Raw genomic sequence first — 22,999 nt, forward strand, 5'->3', positions numbered from 1 at the left:
GGCTGGAAGAGATTCTTTGGTTCTGCGTCCTCATTTGAGGGTGGGAAACCGAAGGTCCAGGTGGGGGAGGTGTTTCCCAGCGTCGCCCAGTGGGTTAGGATGCAGAACCCAGTGGCATTGGAATCCAGTTCGCAGGACTTGCAGGTCAAAGCTCTTCCCTTCTCATCAGAGGTGTCAAAACAGCTGTGTCCCGGAGGCCAGACTAGGCCACAAACAACTTGTGTTTGTTTAGCCCTCATTCGGCCTCTTCTTTAATTACTTGTAGCATTTAACTATCAGAAGAGTAAGTATTAAAGCCCACAGTTCTTCCTCCTCTTAAACACATCAGAGGATTTGGAAACACCAGGCCCTGGGTCCCGCTCTGGCCGGCAGGTGGCCTCCCACTGGCCACACCCCTCTCAGCTCACCTGGCCATTCAGATGGTCAGCCGGACCCGCAGCTGCCGACTTTGCCTCCCAGGGCTGCACCCACCACATCACCAGCTCGCGGTAGAAGAGCCTTTTAGGGTCCCTTCCCGCAGGAGCCTCGTTACTGGGCAGGAAAACGAGTCTTATCTTGATCATTCTCTCAGCCTCACTTCTCTAGCGATCCCGAAGCTGGTGTGCCAAGAGTAGCTTTCCCTTCGTTTTCCAGTGTTGAGCGTGCTGTCTTTCTGGCTGTCCCCATCTGAGCAGCTCAGAATGATTTATAAACAATCTGCCTGTTATTATCTCCACAGCCCATGGCATGATTGCAGCTAAGCAGCCACAGAAGTTAAGCCGTGGGTCAGGGGACAGAGCCAGGAGAGGAGCCCTCACCAGCCCTTTAACCTCTGGCCTTCTCTATCCCGGTTGAGGGGTACCTACTATCCCCCATTATGCACGACCGGGGGCCCTTTCAGTTGACCGCGGGGGCAGCAGTTGGAGGACTGACTGTGGGATCACTTAAGGACCTACCTCTACATGGAACTTGAGTCTCTAAGTAAATGAATTAAATATGTATAAGAAGAAAAGAAAATTCATAAGTATCTGATTATCTCTGCATGGGGAGAGGGGGTGTTTCCACCTTCACCCAGGTTGTGAGCATTTTTTTGGTAAAATTTACCTGTGTCCCTTCCCCCACTGGCCTCAGCCACTTTCCTCCCTTCTGAGGAAGGTCTTCCTTCTTTTGTTATTTTTATTGACAGCCCGTCACTGGTATGAAATCCTCCCCCCACTTTTTTTTTTTAATGAAGGCAGAGCCTTTTGTTTTGTTTTGTTTTCCTCGTTTTGATTTTTGTTTTTGTGTTTCAGAAGTGACAGAGCTGTGTCAGGGAGTTATTTGGGAGGGGCACTTGGGGTAATGTTTATCATTTTTGGACAATGTGTTCACACAAACCTTTCCAACTAACGAACGGGACAGCAAAGGGAAGAGCAGGGATTTAGGGACAGACAGGCAGACCCGTGCTGCAGTCCTGTCCACGCCGAGTGCCTTTGGACAAGCAACTTAAACTCGCTTAGTCTTAACCTCTTCTTCTCAAAAATGGGAACAATAATACTACCTCATGGAGTTATGGTGAGGACGCGGAGAAGATAATGAAGGTAAAACACAGCTGCCGATACCTGTTACTATTCATTCCTTTTCCCCTTTCCTTCTTGTTCCTGTAGGCCAGGTTTAGACAAATGTGCTGAAAAAGCAGGGACTCCACATTCCCTAAGGTGTGTTCTGGAGGACACTAGTCCTAAGAAACATGCCGCGAAGAAAGGTTATCAGAGCTTGGAAAATGCTGCGCACACGAGTCCCTCCTGAAAACCCACCATGTGCAGTAGAACGTTCAAGGTTCTGAGAAGTCCTGCAATGAAGAAAACTGACTGGTCTCATTGACCCAAAGCATTGACCTCCCCATTAGAGCATAGGCCTGTTTGGTCAGGTAACTCATATGACCAGTGACTGTTTTCCTTCATAGTAGAAAGAGCCAGAGGAGAGAGACCGCCTTCTCATGGAGCGTCATAGTTGCTAAAGCATTTCTCATGCCTTGACCTTTCAGCTCTGCAAACACGCTGAGCTCCAACCTGTGCTGGACCTTTGCACATGCCCTTCACTCTGCCTGGAATTCCTTCTGCCCCAAACCTTTGTATAGCTAATCCCTTCGTCTCATCCAGGTTCAGGTGTCCCCGAGGAGGCTTCCCCTGACCCCTATGTGCGTGGTGTCCTGCCCACCCCTCCCCTAACAGTCACCCTCTATAACGTCACCTGGGTTTCGTGCCCTTGCGGTGTGCATCACTATCTAAAACAAGCTGATCGATTACTTTTTTGGGGCACACGTCCTCCCTCCTCAAGCACACACGGTGACAGGACTCCTCCACGGTAGCCCTAGCGTCTAGAGCAGTGTCTGCTGCGCGGCGAGAGCCCCAGGCAAGTGTGTTGAATGGATGAGCCAGTGGCTGACATGTCCCCTGGTTTTGACAGTCTTGAGAGGTGGATCCTTTTATCACCTCCACTTGACAGAGGAGGAACCTGAGGCTCAGGGTGTTACATAACTTTCCAAGATCAAACAACTGATAAATGGCAGAGCTGGGGCTCCCAAATTTGCCCACTTGCTAAGCCCTAGGTTCTTTCCATTCTAGGAAACCAAGTTTTCCAGTTTATCCTTTTCCTACAGAGGAGAACCTTAATAAGCACAGAAGGAGGGAGGGTGCTGTTTTTATCCTAATGGCCCCCTAGCCCAGAGAAGCCCAGAGCCATTGTCTTTCAAAAAGAGTTCCCAGAGCCCCCCTGCTGGTCATCAGATGGGAGCCCAGGGACCTCCTGGGAGTGCAGGGCGAGAACGGCCAAACTGTAAGGTAAAGGTCAGAAGACTGGCTTGGAAGCTGGTAGCTTACAGAGTAAATCTATTTAAATTGGAACCATGTGGCTCTTTCCCCCAGCGCTTACACAACGTGAACAGATGCATTGTTTGGTGTCAAAGCCCCTGCGTTGACTCCACAGCTACAGTCTCCACATGGAGCCCCGCAGAGGCTGTCAGGGGCAGGAAAAAGGGCGGAGAATCAGATATCACTTAATCCCACTCACCCTGCATTTCTGAAAGGGGAGGCGGTATGTGGAGACTGCAGAGCTCACATCGGTGCGGGTCTGAGACCTGAAACTAAGGCTTGCCCTTGTCTGGGTATTTTAAAAGTGAATTTGTTTGTGATAAGTTTTAGAGATGTTAGCGCCTCACACCCGCCCCCGCACCGCCCACCCCACTTATCCCACTTTAATTCCTACCATACTTTTGAGCAGGGGATAGAGAGTGGGGCTGAGTAACCATGTTCCTGTAAAATCCTCAGTGGGGTATCCTGGAAACTGGCACCAAGAAAAAAGTTGGGAATTTCTTCTTAAGTTGGTTTGACCACCCACCGCTCCTTGTGTCCTAGATAGAAACAGGAAAAAGAAAGCTTCGAGGCTCTGGATGGCAACCTAGCTGTCTGTGCATACCGTATGCCAGGCGTTGTGTTAGACAGAGTCAGAGGGGCAAGGTGGAGAGAACTGCCTCCTGGAAGCTTTCAGTGTTCAAAATCAACATGTCAACGTCTGCAAAGTGCTTAAGAGTTATTGCAAGACACTGCCACCATTTGTTTCTTGCTATTTAGCAAACGGCTATTTCACGCAAGGCATTTTTATTGGCAGTGCGAAGTATACTGAGGTGAAACAGGCATTATCTCTACCCTCAGGGAAGTTCTAGTCCAGGTGTGAGGTGAGGTTAACAGCAAGGACTTTGGAGTCACACATCTGGATGGGAACTTAAACAAGTAACTTGATCTTGCCGGTCCCCGATTTTTCCAACTGTAAAATGAATAACACTTAGCTCATAGGGTTGCCGTGAGGATGGGTGAGCTCATGTATATAAGCAGTCAGTGAATGGTCACTAATGTTATTAAGCGTCTGCATGACGGTAGTACGAGGGGAAAGATCACCTAAGCACAGGGGTTTTATGTTTTTTCCGTTTCCTTAAGGGTTAGCACACATTCCGGCACGTGGTGGGCACCCAGGACCTGTGTTTTCAACTCATGAAGCAAGAGACCAGGCTTTTAGAGAAAGGAGGGCCCAGTGCGGCAGGGGGAGCTTGCCTGGGACACGAGAAAGCTTCCTGTAGAAACTTAGATGGAGCTCGGACTTGAAGATGAATGGCGTGATCTCTGCACAACTTTTCTAACAATTCATAAGTCACTTTACAGTTTATAAAAGACTTCTACTTTCAGTACCCCAGTTGAATCTCATGGACCTATAGGTTGGCCGAATTTGAGAGTACACTGAAGCTCAGAGTGGTGATGTACTTTGCCTAAGTTACACAGCTTCTAGGTAATAGAGCATAGATTTATTCATACCATTAGCTACTACCATTTATTGAGTGCTTTTATGTGCCAGGAATTCCACTCTGTGCTTTTGCTGAACTATCTGATTTAATTCTCACAGCGACCCTCGGAAGTGAGTACTATTATAAAATATGAAGAGGCTTTCCTTCAACTCAGTGCCTGGCAGATAAGAGACTCAAAGAATACTTGCCGTAATCATAATGATCCCCATTTTGCAGACGGAAAAACTGAGGTTCTGCAAGGTTTGAAGATTCATAACGTATAAGGTTTTCAAGCTATAGGATTTGAACTCTGGTTTGTCTGTTTCCATAACTTGTGCTTTTAACGATAAACTTTGACCACTGCCTCCAGAGTCTTGTTCACTCTCTGTGTCTCCAGTTTCAGCCTCCGGAGATTTGGAGAGGAAGCCCATGAGGTTTTGTCTTCCAGCTGGAGTGCAGTCGTCCTGCAAGAAAGCGCCCACTCACCCTCTTGTTTCTTTCCTCCTCAGCTGCGTGCACTTCGCATGTGAGGCCGCTGACTGCCCGAAGCTGGCTGTGGAGAACGCTTCTCTCAACTGCTCCAGCAGCGACCGCTACCACGGTGCCCAGTGCACTGTGAGCTGCTGGACGGGCTACGTGCTCCAGATACAGCGGGATGACGAGCTGATCAAAAGCCAGGTGTGCGCAGGTGCCGGGCTCAGAGCCCCTCTCCAGCCGCGCAGGTGCCGGGCTCAGAGCTCCTCTCCAGCCCAGGAAAGGCTGAGCGGATGTGGAACCTGCTCTCTGCTGAATCCTCAGCACTTAAAGTACTGCCGCCCCATAGTAGATGCTCAGTAAATAGGTGGGGATCGAATGAATGAGGGAGTCAATCTGGGATTTCTGAGACAGTGGTTCCTGTGCAGAGGAGCATACAACATGTACCAGAGTCCCCATATAGGTTGCAAATCTGGAAAACCGTGGGCTGAGCATGAATTTTGGACTGAAACCGTCACAGTCAGAACTCTGCTACAGTCGAATGGGCTGCTTTCAGAAGAGATGAACCCTCTGTCAGTGAGGTGCTCATTCATTCATTCAAACATCTGCACTCCGGGAACCAGATACTCTAGTAGGTGCTAGAGAAAAAAAGGTCACTGAGATAAACCTAGTTCCTCCTCTCAAGGAGCTTAGTGACTAGCGACCACGAGCAGAAGATGAGTGAGTGATGGCCTCACAGTGTGCTAAACACTGTGAAGGGAAGTGCAAGGTGTTGTGGGAGCACAGGGGGAGTCAAGGAAAGCTCCCTGGAAGAAGCGACATGAAAACTGAGAACTAGAGAGACAGACAGAGGGGCGCGTGTTGTGGGGAGGGAAGGAGGCAGGCTCTAGGCACAGGCAAGAATGGTATGTGGATGCCCGTTGGTGAGAAGGGGCGCGCCACAGACAGATGTTTCTTTTACTGAACTCACCCAAGCAGTGAGGCTGGAGGGGCAAGCAAGGCCCTGTTAGCTTGGTCAGAAGTTTGAGGGTCATCTTTAGGGCAGCAGGGAGCTGTTGAAGGAAGTGGCGTGGTCAGATCATGGCGGATAAATGTCCTTCCAGCGGCCCACCTGGGTGTGGCTTGGAGTCTGGCAGAAGACTGGCCGCAGGGAGAGCCATCGGGAAGTCATCAGAAGAGCGTGTGGAAGGGGGATGAGTCCCGCATGAGGGCAGTGGCAGCGAGTGGACTGGAGGTGTCGCAGGACGTTGCTTCGGCCAGTGTGGCCGTGGGGTCTCGGGTGGGGGAGGGGAGCGGCAGTTAGTTAAGTCCTGAGATTTGGGGATTCCAGGTGCAGCCTCCTGGGGGGTCCTGCCAGCGGACTCCCACTTCGCGCTCCAGGTACACAGGGCACGTTCCTCGTTGGTGGGAACATCTGTTTGCACAGTCCCCATGGGACCTCTGGGACCCTCAATTGCTTGTCTTAGACACCTGCTTCTGTGTGTCAGACACGGAAGGTCTGAAGTCCTGTGGAAACAATTAAGCTGGTTTGGGCAGTGAGGGACCTCTCCTCCCTTGGATGTGTGTTTAAGAGGGGTAAAGTGTCCTGTGCTTTTAAAATCCCAACTCAACGTTTGGCATCCCCGATCCCCTGGGATTTGGCAGCTCCCTCCTTGAATGGAGGCCTCCATGCTGGCTGCCGATGCCGGTCCCTCCCGTGGCTCTGTAGCGTGGGCTCGCCCTTCCACCCCTAGCCCTGCCATCTTCTAGTTTGGGTCAAATCCCTGTCGACCCTTTCATTTTCTCAGGCTTGTTCCTTCTTCACGTCTCCCTCTCCCAGCTATTGAACCATCACATCTCAGAGCAGGGAGTGGCTCTTAGAGCAATCCTTGGGTTCAACGCCAAAGGGACAACTCAAGGAAAGGGACCTGCCCACGATCTCATAGCACAAAGGACCAAATCCAGCTCTCCATTCTCCCCTGGCGATGCCCACTCTGTGCCAAGCACTAGAGGATGAAACACACAGTCTCCTCCAGGGCCAAGAAAAGATATGAAGATCAACAGCCAGTGTCCCACTGCTGTGCCACGTTTCAGAGGCTATTTCGTGAAAGAAGTCGTCAGGCCCCGAGAGGTCTGAGTCTTAAGATTCTCAGCAACAGAATGGAAATAATGATCTGAGAGACTCTCCAGACAGCAGTGAAGAGCCTGGGCTCAGTTCCCACTCATCCTTTTTCCAGCTCTGTAACTTGGAGCTAATCCCTTAATGTCTCTCAGCCTCAGTTTCTGCAGCTGTAAAGTGGGAACTGAAACACCTCCTTCAAACAGTTGTTGGGATCATGGAAAGGGAGCTAGAGTTAAACGCTAAACATTGACCTCTGGGCGCCTGGCAAGAGCCTGCGCCGTAGCCTGGGGGAGAAGGGGGTTTCGCCACGTTTTGGGGGTTCCATCTGCCGTTCCTCACTGTGCCCGCCCCCGCCTTTCAGACAGGACCCAGTGTCACGGTGACCTGCACGGAGGGCAAGTGGAACAAGCAGGTGGTGTGTGAGCCAGTGGACTGCGGCATCCCGGACCAGCACCACGTGTACGCTGCCTCGTTCTCCTGCCTTGAGGGCACCACGTTCGGGAGCACGTGCTCCTTCCAGTGCCGCCACCCAGCGCAGCTGAAAGGTACCGCCCTTCCTGTGGGAGGCCTGGAGGCTGTTCCCAGGTCCTCCAGCTGGGGCTCAAACACCAAGGGGTGGACAGGGTTTTATCTGTGCTTCTGATTCCTTTCTGCCCATTGTATGTATGTAGACTGCCTTGCCGCGCAGCTGAGGGGAAAGTGGAGTATGGATACGTATGGCATCTGTAAGATCTTTCAAATCTTGCAAAAGAGGAAAGAGACAAGAAGGAAGGGGAGGAGGGTAGAAGGAAGGAAAAGATTCTAAGAAAGTAACGTTTGGAACTGATGTGACTAGTTCTCTGCGTAGGTTTAGGGCCCAGTAAGCTTAGGAGGTAAGTATTATTACTATTCTCGTTTTCACAGAGGAGGAGACCCAGGCTCAGAGAGGTGAAGGAGCTTGTCCAAGATCATGCATTTAGTGGGGGCCTCCGCCATGGGGCCCAGGTCTGCCTTTTTCCAAAGGCCACTGCTTCTCCTTAGGAAGGGCTAGCTCAGAGACGAGTGGTTCTGCACGGAAAGTGCTTACAGGGATCTCGTGGGCAGCGTGCTAGGGGTATTTGGGTGAGTAAGGCATAGTCTGGCGAACTGGAGAAGAGAACTTACGTTGGAAATGAGTGAGAGGCTGGCCTGGGTGACCTAGACTGTCAAGACTAAAAGGGCTCTTTAAACTAGTCAGGAATAACTGATTTTTGGAAAGGTGGTGAAACTGAGGTCCAGTGAGAGGAAGGAAGGAACTTGTAGAAAATCGCAGAGCAAGTTAGCGGCATTATCAGAACGACGCTCTTGGCTTCTAGTTGTGTATTGGATTTGGACATTATACTCAATTCTCACAGGTGCCAGGACTCTCTCCTTTGCTTGGTTTATCGGAGGAAACATTGCCCCTTTATCAGACACCCCAAATGATATCTCACTAAGCAGGTGTCCTACCTTGGGGTTCATCATTCTATAGAGTGGGAATGAGTGGACTTCTGTGGAGTGGTGGTGGGGGGGTTGGAGGGAGGTGTGTAAATCCCCTTCAACTTAGATGTCATATTGCAAATTCACGAGTTTCAGGCATTTTGATGATTAGAGAAAGTCAATAGTGTCCCCAAATTTTCAAGGAAATATAGAACTTCAAAAGATTACCACACATAGTAAGACTCAATAAAGTGTATAGACTGTGGCTGGATAAATTGATGAAAGTAATACCATAAGAAATGTTTCTTTTAAGAAATGAGTGAAGGACCCGGCAATCTCACTACACTGCCCCAAAAGCAAAGCAGGAAGCACTTCTGGGGTACGTCCTTTAGGGCCCCTCATTTTTTTTTTTTAACCCAAGAAGATTTGAACGTAAAATCATTTTATCTGAGCTGCTATAGAGATTGAGATCTGAGAGAGGTGAAGAGACCAGTGGAAATTGTAAACCCTCCATCTTTCAGGTTACCTGAGCCCTTCCATTGGCCCCCGTTCGCCCAGAAGTGGGACCTGTTAATAACTCCAGACTAGGAAATCACACTTCACCTCTCAATCAGAGGCCCTTGGGAAAGGGAGGTGTATAACTTAGCGTTGATTATTACAGCCCTCATTGTGGCTAATAATAATCCTTAATCAAAATGATTCAGGCCCTTCTGCCATTGCTCCTCTGCTTGACTCTGGTGGAGGGGGTGACCCTACCATGTAGACATGGCCCCAGGAGGACCGCCATTTTGATAGTTGTTGATACCCACTTTGCTCTTCCCTTGAAAACACAGGGCAGCATCTCGCCAGTGGCCACATTGACCCACCAGGACCCACTGGCATACCATGACCTTGGTTCTCAGCATCACCTGATGTTCAGATTCCAGGTTTTGGTGCTTTGGCTTGGATCTTCTGGCAGCAAAAACTGGGCAGAGGTCCTTTTACCTCTCTCTCTTTTTTTTTTTTTTTGCGGTATGTGGGTTTCTCACTGTTGTGGCCTCTCCCGTTGCGGAGCACAGGCTCCGGATGCGCAGGCTCAGCGGCCATGGCTCACGGGCGCAGCCACTCCGCGGCATGTGGGATCTTCCCGGACCGGGGCACGAACCCGTGTCCCCTGCATCGGCAGGCGGACTCTCAACCACTGCGCCACCAGGGAAACCCTTGCCTCTCTCTTGAGCTTGTTCGTGATGCCTCCCTTCTTAAGCCAGAAGATAAAGAGGTGATCAAAACAAAATTTTACCATATTTCTTGTTTGCTTCCCTTTCCTCCCTTCGTTTTTCCTTTCCCTGCAGCGTGATTTAAGCAAAAAGAATGTGAGCTTTCGTCAGACAGACTGGGATTCCACCCCTGGTTCTGCCCCAACTGATCTTAGGAAAACAATTTCACATCCTTGAGCCTCAATACTCTCATTTTAAGATGGCTGTAAGAGCAGCCACGTTGAAGTGTCATGTTGAGAATTAAAAGAAATGGTGTGTACAAAATGCCAGGGCCAGAGAAAGTGCTTAGTAAATACTCATCTCCAAGGGGCACCCTTATGAGAATCCTGGCAGTGGCTACCCTCTCGGCCCATGACCCCTTTGTCCCACGGAGGCCTTAGTTCTGGGAGCTGTAGAGACGCGATCCATCCTCCATGCTCCTCTCAGGACCTGGAGGTTAGTGTTCTCAGTCAAACAGCCACCACCCAGGAGAAGCACTGAGTGTGGCCCTAAAACTGCTATAATGCAGGTAGCACCACAAACTCCCTTGCGCCTTAGAATCCAGGTGTACACAAAATACCCTGCAAACTCACAGCCCTAGAATCACTCCCGCCAAGGTCCTTTATCAAACGACCACTAAAAGCACAGACCAAACCTACAGACATGCATGAGGGAAAAAATACTACTCTCAAGCTTAAAAAAAAATAACTTCAAAATCAAAATCATAAATGTTTAATTAAATGGCTAAAATTGCAACGTTACTTCCATGACCTAGTCAGCCTCACCTCAACCATGTGGGGTGCCCTGGATATCAATTCTGGAGTGGGGCTTCTGAAGCAAGCATGTGCTCTTCCTACAGAAATCTTTCTAGGGACTTCCCTGGCGGTCCAGTAGTTAAGACTCCGCGCTTCCACTGCAGGGGGCGTGTGTTCGATCCCTGGTGGGGGAACTAAGATCCCGCATGACGCATGACACGGCCAAAAAAAAAAATCTTTCTAAAAGGCCCACTGTCTACTTCTGTCTAACCTCAGATTTCAAGGCAGTCTATTCACTGGTTTGCAGAAGATACCTAATACCATCGAGCATCTTCTGATTTCTTTAGACTCTCCTGAAGATAGGGACGTGAGGTGAGTGCCCACAACCTGCAGTGTCCAGGCTCCCGCCCAACCTCTGCTCTGTTCCTCACCCCTTACCCTCTCCCTCAGAATCCTGTCCTGACCTCCCTTCCTCTAGGAATTTCACATCCTCTCTCAGGCAGAGACCCTTTCATCTTTCTCAGAAGCAGATAGCCAGCCCTGGAGGATTCCGCTTTATCCCAAGGGTCTCATTGGGGCATCTTCCTCATAAAAACAGGGTCACCCCCAAAGAGGAATTCTCATACCACTCCTAAGAGAATGCTGCTTTCTTGCTCTTATCATCCTCCTACTTTGGAGATAACAGGGTCTAGGATGTCACTGGGTCCAAAGCACCACGAGGTGCTGATGATAAAGCAGGACTCAAACGCTTCCTGGGGGCCTGAGGAGCACTGTGGAGAAGAAACGTGTTCGGGATCACACGGCTGCTTGGGAAGCCGCCTTTAGATATGAGCAGTGGTAAGAATACAGACCAAGCAGCAGTTTTATCTCTTAGATAATTCTCCCTGTCTCCCTCACTCCCTCACCCCCACTCTACTCTGAATGGTCGCTCAAGCTTCAGGAGTCCAGCCTAGTCTTACTTCAGGGTTCTTAGCTGCTGCCCCAGAATCCCTTTGGCCTTTTCTAAACCATGCCCCTCAACCCAGAACTCCCATCAAACCCTGAAACAGAGGGCAGAGCTGGGAGAAGCCTAGAGGTCACCAAGGCCAATCATTTCACTGTGCAGTGCACAAACTGAGGTCCAAGACAGGAAGGCATTTATGCAAGGTCACGCATGAGTTACCATCAGCACTGGGGCCACAAGGTCACCCAGGGGTCCTGACCCTAGAAATGGTGCCCTCTTGCTAGGTGCGCCCGTTCCCACCAACCTGGTGAAATAATCCCACTTTTGCATTCCCCAGCCCCTCCTACATGGCAGGTGTCCAACATTCCAGGCTCTTTGCTCCCTCTTCTTAGGACATTCTCCATCTATTATCCCTGTCTGTGACTGCATCTTAGCACATTCTTTTTCTTTGTGTCTAACATACGGGGCCTCTTGGTCAAGAAATTCGGAAGTGAGCGACACCCTTCTGGACAGCGGGGAGGGGGAGGGAGTGGTGAAATCTTACTCTATGACTAGTTTTGATTTTGGCATACTCCACTCGTCCACAGTCCTGATTCCATGAGGTTTTCTCTAGACAGCAGTTCCTCTTTGGCCATGCTCTTGGGTACAGGCTCTGTAGCGGGGTCAAGAGAGCACGCAGGAGTCAGACAGACCTGGAATGAGCCCCAGCTGTAGTTTGAGCAGCTCACTTTCCCACTCAGGGACTCACTTTTCTCACCTACAAAATGGGATTAATGACAAACTGGGTTATTAGGAGGATCAAGGAGATGGCGCCAGTAATTCTTCCTAGGCCTGCCTCATAGACTCAATTACAGACAGCTATTGGTAGAATTCCTTTCAGACATTTAGAGGGGGAAATGGACCATTTAATAATCAAAATGTGATCTGACTCACCCAGGCTGGAGCTGAGAGAGCCCAGTTTTCCTGAGCAAATGATGCTTTCTGGGACTGCCAAGCCCAGCTCAGATTTTCTCTTTAGCTCCTTGGGATTCCAGGAGCCTAGAAATGTGCTTTCAGGACTAAAATCGGCAGACGATTGCATGCTTCTCTTGGTACCTCCATTTCTCCTGCCTCAGCTTCTCCCTGACTTTATGCAGCCCTGGCACTGGGTGAGGCCTCTTCTGTATTAGTCTCCCTTGTTCTTCTTCTTCTTGTGCTGTCACTTCTGTCAAGGTCTGTTTCTTTTTTTTTTTTTTTTTTTAATAAATTTATTTATTTATTTTTGGCTGCGTTGGGTCTTTGTTGCCGCACGCGGGCTTTCTCTAGTTGTGGCGAGCAGGGACTCCTCTGTCTTAGTGTGCGGGCTTCTCATTGCGGTGGCTTCTCTTGTTGCGGAACACGGGCTCTAGGCGTGTGGGCTTCAGTCGTTGTTGCACACGGGTTCAGTAGTTGTGGCTCGCGGGCTCTAGATCACAGGCTCAGCAGTTGTGGCACACGGGCTTAGTTGCTCCGTGGCATGTGGGATCTTCCTGGATCAGGGATCGAACCCGTGTCCCCTGCATTGGCAGGCGGAGTCTTAACCACTGCGCCACCAGGGAAGTCCAAGGTCTGTTTCTTAACAGGAGCAATGAAGCTGAATCTCCTCCCACTTCTACCTTTGGTTAATGCAACCTCCTGAGTGCTGGTTTGTCCTTATCCTGGTCCAGCTAGCTGCATTTTTGTTTTCTTAATACAGTGGCCAATACCCTTCCACAACCTAAAATATTAGAGCTGGACAAGAATTTAAAGACGGCTTTGGTTTAGGGACAGAGAGGTTAGGTGACTTGTTCAAGGTCACACGTAGATTCATAATACTCCACGCATTTAACAAATGGATACTGAGGGCTTACTATGTGCTTGCCACAGGGTAGGTTCTGGGAATAAAAGAATGAACAAGACCACGTCCCAGACCTTAGGATGTGGGCAGTGCCAACACTGTATACAAGGCATTAAGAAAACCAGACGTAGGTCTCCTGGCATTTCCCTCCTTGTATTCTACTCTAGGTTAATTTCAATCTTAAAGCCACTCTCAAAGAAATGGGGTCTTCTAGATACTCTTTAAAATACAATAATAAAGGGCTTCCCTGGTGGCGCAGTGGTTGAGAGTCCACCTGCCGATGAAGGGGACACGGGTTCGTGCCCCGGTCCGGGAAGATCCCACATGCCGTGGAGCGGCTGGGCCCGTGAGCCATGGCCGCTGAGCCTGTGCGTCCGGAGCCTGTGCTCCGCAGCGGGGGAGGCCACAACAGTGAGAGGCCCGCGTACCGCAAAAAAAAAATACAATAATAAAAACAGATATATTTCTTTTGACAGTACATTTATAATTATTTTAATACTCACTAGAGATTGAAGTTTCCTTCGCCTGTAGACAGGCTGAGCAAGATTCATTTTCCTGACTTTAAAAGATGAACAAACAGAAGTACAGGGTCACATAACTTTCTGACATCGGCACTCTTCCCCTCAACCAGGGATTCCAGGCTCAGAAATGCCTTCACCTCGTGTCCTGAGTCATGTTCTCCCAGGAAACACAGGGAGAGGAATGAGAAAAGGAGGCATGGAAATGATAGAAGCCCCAGGATCTCTCCTAAAGCCAGTTACCTCTGTGGGCAGCTGGAGCTCAGTCCCGCTGGGGAAGAGTGGGAGACGGGGTAGAACATTCCTCTGGCAACTGTCTTGTTAATGCCCCAGCTCCTTCACTGGTTGAGTGCCACGTCCGGGAGCACTGACACCTCAGCGCTGTGAGCTTGCCCTGTGTGCAGCAGAGCCTCCCTGGTCAGAACAAAAGGCCTCCAGTGACAGATGGCTGCAGGCGCAGTATAGAGGTCAGAGCCAAGGGCATGGACAGCGGTGTCCTACCTACTTTCTTCAAAGCCCCAGGGTGGCTGCAGGGTGGCGGCCACAGCTAGGGCGTGGAAATGCTGATTCTGCACGGTTCAGCGCTTGCTGTGAGGCGGGGCGTGTCCATGGTCCTGAATCGCCGGTTCCTGCTTTAGCGTGCTTCTTCTTTTGACTGTGGTGCACGGCTAACTCCTATTTACCCTCTCCCAGGATGCACATTTCTGGTTTGCATTTTCTCTCTTGATTAACGTTTTGCGATTTTTATGTTAGCTTTGGCCACAAAGGAACCATGACTTCTGCTTTGCGATCTATGATTTGCATAGCCACTGGTAGGGTGTGCTTTTAAAGCACCTCAGCCCTTTCTCCAGAGGTATTTTATCCTTCTTGGGAAATTTAGAGAGGGTGTGCTTCCCTTATCTTTTGTGACTGCCCTCCCCACTAAGTGCTTACTAAGCCGGGGCTCTCCCAAACACTGCCCCCGTCACAGGGGCCAAGCGAAAAAGCACTTTATGGTCTCTGGTATCCTGGAGCCCTCTCTGCTTCTGTGGAAGCCAAATGAGTCATCCTTCCACACCCTTTTTTCTTTTTACTTGGTGTAGAAGTATCTGTAGTTTGCAGTGTCACAGTTTATCAACGTGGAATCCTCTGTGGGGCTTGCAGACCCTAAACAGTCTTGTACTCCCCAGATGACTCACACAGACACAGGAGGAGAAAGAAGAAAGTGAACGGGGAGAGAAGCAACAGAGGAGCCTACATACCCTCCCACCTTTCTTCTTTTTCATGCTTTATTTCTCTCCATAGTGCTTTCCACCTTCTAGCCTACGAAATAGTTTGCTTTTTTAGGATATTTTAATGCGTTCCTCCCTGTTCCACTAGAACATAAGCTCCAAGAGGGCAGGGTTTGGGTTTTGTTTTGTTCACTGCATTGTCCCAACGTAGACAAGAGTAGCTGGCACAGAGTAGGCACTAAATGGATGCTTGTTGAATGAATGAAGGCTTCCATGCGACCCCTGTGGTCCTTTCAGGTCGACTACTGAAGGCAGAGGTTAGGAGGGAGAGAGGGGGGAGGTGAGGAAGAAAGGAAGGGAGGGAAGGAGGGAGAGAAGAAGCAAATAAGGAATTTGACAGCACATTTTCTTTGGCAGCGCAGTTCGTAAATGTTGTTTCATCTGATCTTCTCATCACCCTGAAAGGCAGGAGCAATTGCTTTCTCTCTGTAGCTAGGAGACTTGGGGCTTGGCTCTCTCAGAATAGACCCTGACAGCTCTGCTGAGCAAGTATAGCCAACTTGCCATTAAAAACCACAAAATCAGCTTGAAACCCCACTTTAGTCTTTTACTAACCAGGAGAACTTGGTCAAGTCACTTGTCTCTCTTAAGTCGCTGTTTCCAAATGGGAGTCATCCTACTAAGAGCACTGTGGTGAGAATAAATGAGATCACATAGCAGAAGTACTCAGTACGTCGTAAATGATCAGTCTCGTCCCTGTCACCCCTCTCCAACTTCCAAATCCCGGAGCCTCCCATGTGATTCCAGTCCTCGTTGTCAACACCTTTCAAGAATAACGGGGAAGAGGAGAGTTTGGTTGAGAGATCCAAGTTTCAGGTCCATCTCTGATTGTCTTGGGGAGGTTTGGGGCAGGCTGTGCATCGATAATATATGACCTGGCAGTGAAAAGCCTGACTCCCCGTGTGTTACTTTTATGTGTAACGTTCCCCATCAGGCCAGCTTCCCGATGGCAATCAGCACGTCTGTTGGATCTGGCACGGGCTACGGGGGACGTGCTCATCTCTCAGCCGCTTTGGCAAAGCTTCACTGAATACTGGGGCCTGAAAAGAAAATCAAGCCTTCGGATACCACAACGCTCTTACTTCCAGGCATAGGGGGGGCTAGGACAACTACAGGGGTACAGGGCTCAGAGAGGGAGCGTCAGCTAGAGGTCACACAGCACACTGATCCCAGAGGTCGGAGGTGATTCTGATAGGAGCTTGCTCTGCCAGCTAAGAGGGGGCAAGGGCCTTCATCTCTGGGCTCGAATGTCCATGGCAAAGGAGGGAGGATGGACTGAAGGATTATGGAGTTCTCTTTTCTATGCAGTATAAGAGGTTTCAGAATCAAGAGTTAAGAGCCTTGAATTTTAATGCACTGTCGACATGGGGTACGTCACTCCCCAAGTTGCATCTCCCTTTTTTTTGTGTGGCAGCTCTTTCTCTCCCTAGGTTCCTCAGTTGTAAGTGGAAGGGTCTGGAATTATATGTGAAAGATCCTCTGGTTCTTCAAGTTGGCTTCAGTCCAGGCAGTGCCTGAATTGGGCTATCAGAGACCACGCTCCGCACCCCACCCCGACCCCACCCACCCCCCGCTAACCCTGCCTGCCTGTGTCCTCCAGGCAACAACAGTCTCCTGACCTGCATGGAGGACGGGCTGTGGTCCTTCCCAGAGGCCCTGTGCGAGCTCCTGTGCCTGGCCCCACCCCCAGTGCCCAACGCAGACCTCCAGACGGCCCGCTGCCGGGAGAACAAGCACAAGGTGGGCTCTTTCTGCAAGTACAAGTGCAGACCTGGATACCACGTGCCCGGCTCCTCCCGGAAGTCAAAGAAGTAAGTGGGGCTGCAAAGGCAAACTCACACGTGCTTGGGGGGAGGAGAGCCAGGTCTGCCTGTCTGGTTAGAAGGAAGTGCTCACTTCTCTGCTAGAGACGGTACCCACCATTCCTCGCATTCTCTTTGGTGGGAATCTAGAAGGATATTGTTAACAGCTGCCTGCCGGCTGTGTGCCCTCAGGCAACTGACTTCACTTCTCTGGGCCTCTACTTTTCAGCAATAAGATGGGGATGATAATAACAGTTACCACATAAGATTGCTGTGAAAAATGAATGAGGATGTATACGTAAAGTGCTTGCAAAGTGCCTGGTATATAGTAAATGGTGGGTACTGATACCATCCTTGCGCCAGGATCCATCAGAGGAGATGGGCCAGCAGGGCTTGAATTTTATTTCAGTCCGCAGGTAACTCTTGCTTGGCCCTGGGAAAGGAACGTTTACCTTAACCCCTACCACCCAACAGGACAGGCAGGGAATCAGGAAGGGGAAAGGGAGACGTGGGGCTAGCCAGCTCCAGAGAAACGTGGGTGCAGAGCGTGGCTCCAGCCATTTGGTCCTTGAGATGTCTCTTCTTTTATCTCTTCCTTGAAGACGGGCCTTCAAGACCCAGTGCACCCAAGATGGCAGCTGGCAGGAGGGGGCTTGTGTTCCGGTGACTTGTGACCCTCCTCCACCGAAATTCCACGGGCTCTACCAGTGCACTAATGGCTTCCAGTTCAACAGCGAGTGCAGGGTCAAGTGTGAAGACGGCGATGCCACCCAGGTGAGACTCCTTGAACTTGAGGTCTATACTTAGGTCCCGCTCCTCTCTGCTTACCAAAGAGCGGCCAGTGTTTTAAGAACCACGTCCTCGGGCTTCCCTGGTGGCGCAGTGGTTGAGAGTCCGCTTGCCGATGCAGGGGACACGGGTTTGTGCCCCGGTCTGGGAAGATCCCACATGCCGCGGAGCGGCTGGGCCCGTGAGCCATGGCCGCTGGGCCTGCGCGTCCGGAGCCTGTGCTCCGCAACGGGAGAGGCCTCAACAGTGAGAGGCCCGCGTACCGCAAATTAAAAAAAAACAAACAGGGCTTCCCTGGTGGCGCAGTGGCTGGGAGTCCGCCTGCCGATGCAGGGGACGCGGGTTCGCGTCCCGGTCCGGGAAGGTCCCACATGCCGCGGAGCGGCTGGGCCAGTGAGCCATGGCCGCTGAGCCTGCGCGTCCGGAGCCTGTCCGCAACGGGAGAGGCCACAACAGTGAGAGGCCCGCATACCGCATAAAAAACAAACAAACAAACAAACAAAAAAAACACGTCCTCTAGGAGACTCTCTACGGATGCCAGAACCGTATAATAGCAACATCAGCAACGCAGATGTAAGGAGCTGGGTTCTCGCCATCTTGCTTTGTAATCTCTCTGAGCCTCGTTGTCCTCCCTGTATCTCTGCATTTTACTGGTTCAGAGATTCTTAGCTCTGAACCCCTATGAAAGAAATCACGTGTGGAATCCCAGTGTATGAAGTCGATCCGAGTTAAGGAATGACCAAGGGCTGTTTGGCCAACTTTCTACCACCATCACCACTTACGTTGGTCCCTGAAATACTTAAAATCATGACTTTCACTGTCTTGAGACATGAGCTGGCTCCTCAAGCATAAAGAGAAAGGGAACCATATTTAGACTAGATGTACAGTTTTGAGAATACTATGGAAGAAGGAAGGACAGGACGTTGGTCCCTGAAATACTTAAAATCATGACTTTCACTGTCTTGAGACATGAGCTGGCTCCTCAAGCATAAAGAGAAAGGGAACCATATTTAGACTAGATGTACAGTTTTGAGAATACTATGGAAGAAGGAAGGACAGAGGGAGATGGAATTTTATCTCAATCCACATGTAACTGAGACAAAGTCCAACACTCCTGCCGGCCCTGCGGAAGGAGTTCTGTGAATGCATTTTCCTTCCTCCTGACACATACACCCCCACTCCACCCACTAAGACGGGTAGGGAATCAAGAGTGGGAAAGAGAATGACGAGCCAGCTGGCTCCAGAGAAGACCTAAGTCCACAAGGAGCTCCAACCCTGAGAGAACCAACCATTTAGGGTTGACACCTCAAGCCCCATGCCTCACAGGTGTGCAAGGCCAGGGTTCAGCCAACTGGGCCGCAGTGCAAGTTTCTCCCCCTGTCAGTCCTTAGTCTTTATTAGCATCTACCAAATACCAGACAGTGTCAAAGCGGCATCCTCACCTCATCTCACTCCCGCTCCCACCTCCAAATAGCCACCAAGTCCTACCCGTTCTCTCTCTCAGTCAGCTTCTGAACTGTTCTCACCTGGCTCCAGTGCCACCACCCTGACTCAGGCCACCAGCATCACTCTCCTGGGCCGCCATGCAGCTTCCTGACCATCTCCCTGCTCTCTCCTTGCCTCTCCAGTGTATTGTTCGCATTTCAGCCAGAGTGGTTTGTTTAGAGCACAAATGTGATCGTAACAGTTCCCCTGCTCAAAGCCCTTTGCGAACCAGCGACCCCCATCTCCCTTAGGATAAATCCCACCTGTGCATTCAGGACGTCTCCCCCATCACCAGTAAGACGGATCTCCCCTTCACCTGGGCATTCTCTGTGAAAAAGCCCCTGTCACCTTTTCCAGCCACCTCACTCCTAACCATCCTTCACCATTCAGCCCAGGTAGCCTCCTTCCAAGGACCTTTTCCTGACCCTTCCCCTGTGGGCTCCATGCCCCTCCTAGGGGTCCCCCCATTCACAGCATCGACCACGCTGCATTGTAATTCATTTCACCTCCCCCTTCCCCCCCCCCGCCAGGTTCTGAAACGCCTGACCACAGCTTTAATCTTCCCTATGTTTTCAGCACTTGGGATAGTGCCAAGCACCTAATAGATGCTCAGGAAGTGACAGGGCATGAGAAAGAGCTGCAATGAACATCCAGGCCAGTCTCCTCGTTTTCCAGACAAGAAAGTCACTCACCCACCCAAGGTGACATAGCTGGTGTCGGCTGAGTCCGAATCGGAACCCAGGTCCCCCCCAACTGTGGACAGACTGAATCCAATAGGCAGCACCTGAAAAACCCAGGGATGTCTGTGCACCCAAGTCATTCCCATCCCCGGCTGCCAGGGAAGTGGAAGCCAGTGCCAAGAACAAGCAAAGGCCAGAGATTACCGTGGCCTCACGCAGCCGATCAACTTCCCTCTCTCTCCCTTACGTAAAACTGTTGCTAACAGTTACCAGAACTGCTGAGCCGAATAATATTCTGGCCGTGGTCACGTTAGCAAACCGAAACCCAGCCTGCCTGCGGCCTGCCAAGTACCTTTCATGGCCAGTTTGTATTTAAAGGAGAGGAAAATGTAAATTTATCAGACGACTCAAGCAGTTCTGTTTGGCAACTGGCAGAGAGGCCAGGCACAAAGGAGCAGAGGGTATTGCTTGCCGGCTAGAAGAATGAGGGAACGCATGCCAAATGGGCTCCTAATACAATTGACGTTTCTAGTTTGTACTGCAAATGAATTTCCTCTACCCTCAGACCAGGGGCCTGAGAGCCAAATCTAGTATTCACCTCAGATCCCCTCTTGCTGCCTGTAAGCACAGCTGAAACGCACGGCACGGAGTATCTTGAATCAAGCAGCTTGTATGGAGCGAGAATTCTTTGCTTTCCAAACAAGTTCCAGATCCTGGCGAGAGAGGACAGGGACCGTTGCAGGGGAGGTTCACATACTCCTTCCCACGGCCACTAAAAGTAAATTAGCAAATCAAACCTCGACTTCATTCATTCCTTGGGAGCCAGTATGACGCTGGATCTGGACTCTGAGTGTGAATCCTGGCTTCACCACTTGCTAGCTGGAGGACTTGGGCAAGTTGTTTAACTCTTTAAGCTTCAGTTTGCTCATTCATAAAATGGGGGAGGGGAAATAATACTACCTACCTTATAGTTTATTTGTGAGGGTTAAATGAGGTAATGAAAGTAAGGCATGCCTATGAGTAACCCCTGGAATCGTAGAGTGTACAACCTATGCCACCGTGCATGGCAGCCCTGGGGAAGGCACAAATGAACTAGCCTGCCGTTAAGGTCACTTCTAGTGGAGAGATGCCACATGCATCATGATGTGCCACGTGGGCTCTTACAGAACGTGGAAACAAAGGCAATGGCTTGAAAGTTAGCCCTCTGTCGGTAGCTAGCCCCAGAAAGTCAACCATCATGCGTGAGGCCAGGATATAGGTTGGGGAGACCAATAGGAACCATAGGAACCTGACCTCTAGCTCACATAAACCTGTAGAATTTATAGACTCTCTAGATGAGCGCTACCCTGTAGAACCTTCTGCTATGATGGAAGTGTTCCATGTCTGTGCTGTGCAATATGGTGGCCTCCAGCCACGTGTGGCTATGGACCGCTTGAAATACAGCTAAGTGACTGAACAGCTAAATGTTACATTTTACTTAATTTTAAATCATTCAAATTTAAATGTAAATAGCCACACTTGTATAGTGGCTACCATATTGAACAGTTCAGCTCTAGAATTTATAGTGTTATTATCCCTGTAAACCAAGACAGAGAACCTTAACAATAACAGCTTTTAAAAAAAAATTGTTTTAAGTGTTTCCTGACTGCCAAACTGAAGGCACAGATTTTCTCTCACTTTGACACCTCATCATAAACTTCTGAAAAAGAAGCGATATGCCCATTTTGCAGATAAGGGAAGAAAGCTTGTGAAGCCAAGCTCTTGCCCACTGTTATGAGTTAGTAGGTGGTGATGACTGGCTCCAGGGCCCTGCATTTCCCACTGTCTCCAGACATTTCCAGGGCAGGGAGTGGCAAAGGACAGGGATTCCATCTCCAGGCGACTGGAGAGAAGTGCTAATTGTCTGAGCATTTAATCTAACTCAGATGCCCCTGAGCTGTCCGAGGTGATAAAACAGCGAGAAGCACTGTGGGAGGCTTTGTAGGTGATTGGGGAGTGGGCTGTCTTGGGATGGGGACAGGGTCTGTGGGAGATGCATGCACAGGGGCTGCAGCAGGAGAGGAAGAAGCTAAAGGTGCTTTCGGAATGAAGTAATGCACTCAGTGGTGGACTTTAGCAACACAGCGGGAGCCAGAGAGGAAGGGTGGGAGTGGAGCCAGGAATGCACCCAGTTCTTTGCACGGATCACAGAGGAAGGTTGTAAAAGCCTTTCTGCCACTAGTGGTGTGCAGCTGGCCCTGCCTTTCTGGGTCTGCTCTGGACACAGCACAGCTCTCACATGTATAATGCCTCCCAGAGCAGGGGCAGCTTCTAGTTTCAGGGTTGTCACATGCTTGCCCGAGAACGCAGGGCTTCCCAGAGGAAGTCAGAGACATCCCAGGCCCATGTGATGTTGGAGGTGGGCCAGACCTCAGAGATTTTCTACTGCAACACACTTCCCTTATAGATGGGACCACTGGAGCCCAGAGAGGGGAAGCAACGTACCTCAAGTCACACAGCAAGTTATTGATACCAGCAGAGTCAGATCTGACACAGAGTCTCAGATCTCCTAACCAAGTCGTTGCACAAGCCACATTTTCTGCCCATCCTTACTCCTGGAGCTGCATGTCACCCCTGAATCTCACTGGGAGGAAGCAAAATGCATGTAAGGCCATTGACTGGACACATAGGCAAAGAGTGAACAGCAGCTGTGATTTATTGAGCATTTACTACATTTCAGTCTGGGCTAAGTGCTTTACACAGACTACTTCATTTAAGCCCCACAGCATCTGGCATTACTGTCCCGTTTTGAAGATGAGGAAGATGTGGTTCAGTGAGGTAAAGTGGCTTGCCCACCTTATTCAACTAGGAAGTCCAGGTAGAACGGAGACTCCAGTTGCTAGGTCAGGCTGCCTCCAAAGCTTAACTGTTTATATCCTGCACTGCACCTTGCAGTTCTGCCTGGCTCTGATGTTGCCATGTTTCTCTCTGCCATTATTTTGTTTATTTTCATTTCTGCTAAGTAGAAAAAGTCTAGGTCTCCCTCTCCGCTCATCCCCCAGCCTCTCCTCTCCACCTCCCCTCCCCTGCCTTGTAGTAAAGCTCAGAGGCTTACAGGAAGAGGTCTGGCTCTGGCCCCGACGACCTGCGTGACTTGGGCCTGCTGCCTCCCTATTTTGGTGGCTGCCATTTCTAGAATGTGGGTGACGCTGGGGCTGATTCTGAAGTTCCCTTGGAGACAGTGCAACAGGGTGGTTAAGAGCTCAGCTAACCCTTAGAGAGCTTGATGTGTGCGTTAAGCTCTAAATGCTTCACGTAACCTAACTCACTTAATCCTCGTGGTGACTTTCTCAGGCCGTGAACTGCAGCCTTATTTAACAG

General features: G+C 50.2%; 1 protein-coding gene across 1 annotated transcript in view; it reads left to right on the forward strand.

Annotated features, from left to right (window-relative positions):
* PAPPA (pappalysin 1) overlaps positions 1-22,999 on the forward strand; it is a 255,828-nt gene that overhangs the window by 179,062 nt on the left and 53,767 nt on the right. The window contains exons 14-17 of the mRNA XM_022579137.3: positions 4,804-4,972; positions 7,231-7,414; positions 16,484-16,694; positions 17,288-17,459. Of these exons, the coding sequence (XP_022434845.2) occupies positions 4,804-4,972; positions 7,231-7,414; positions 16,484-16,694; positions 17,288-17,459 (736 nt within the window). The remainder of the gene's footprint in view (positions 1-4,803; positions 4,973-7,230; positions 7,415-16,483; positions 16,695-17,287; positions 17,460-22,999) is intronic.

Source organism: Delphinapterus leucas, chromosome 6 (genome assembly GCF_059928025.1).
Source record: "Delphinapterus leucas isolate spDelLeu-1000000601 "Yukka" chromosome 6, BTC_Dleu_Yukka2, whole genome shotgun sequence".
NCBI classification, from domain to species: Eukaryota; Metazoa; Chordata; class Mammalia; order Artiodactyla; family Monodontidae; genus Delphinapterus; species Delphinapterus leucas.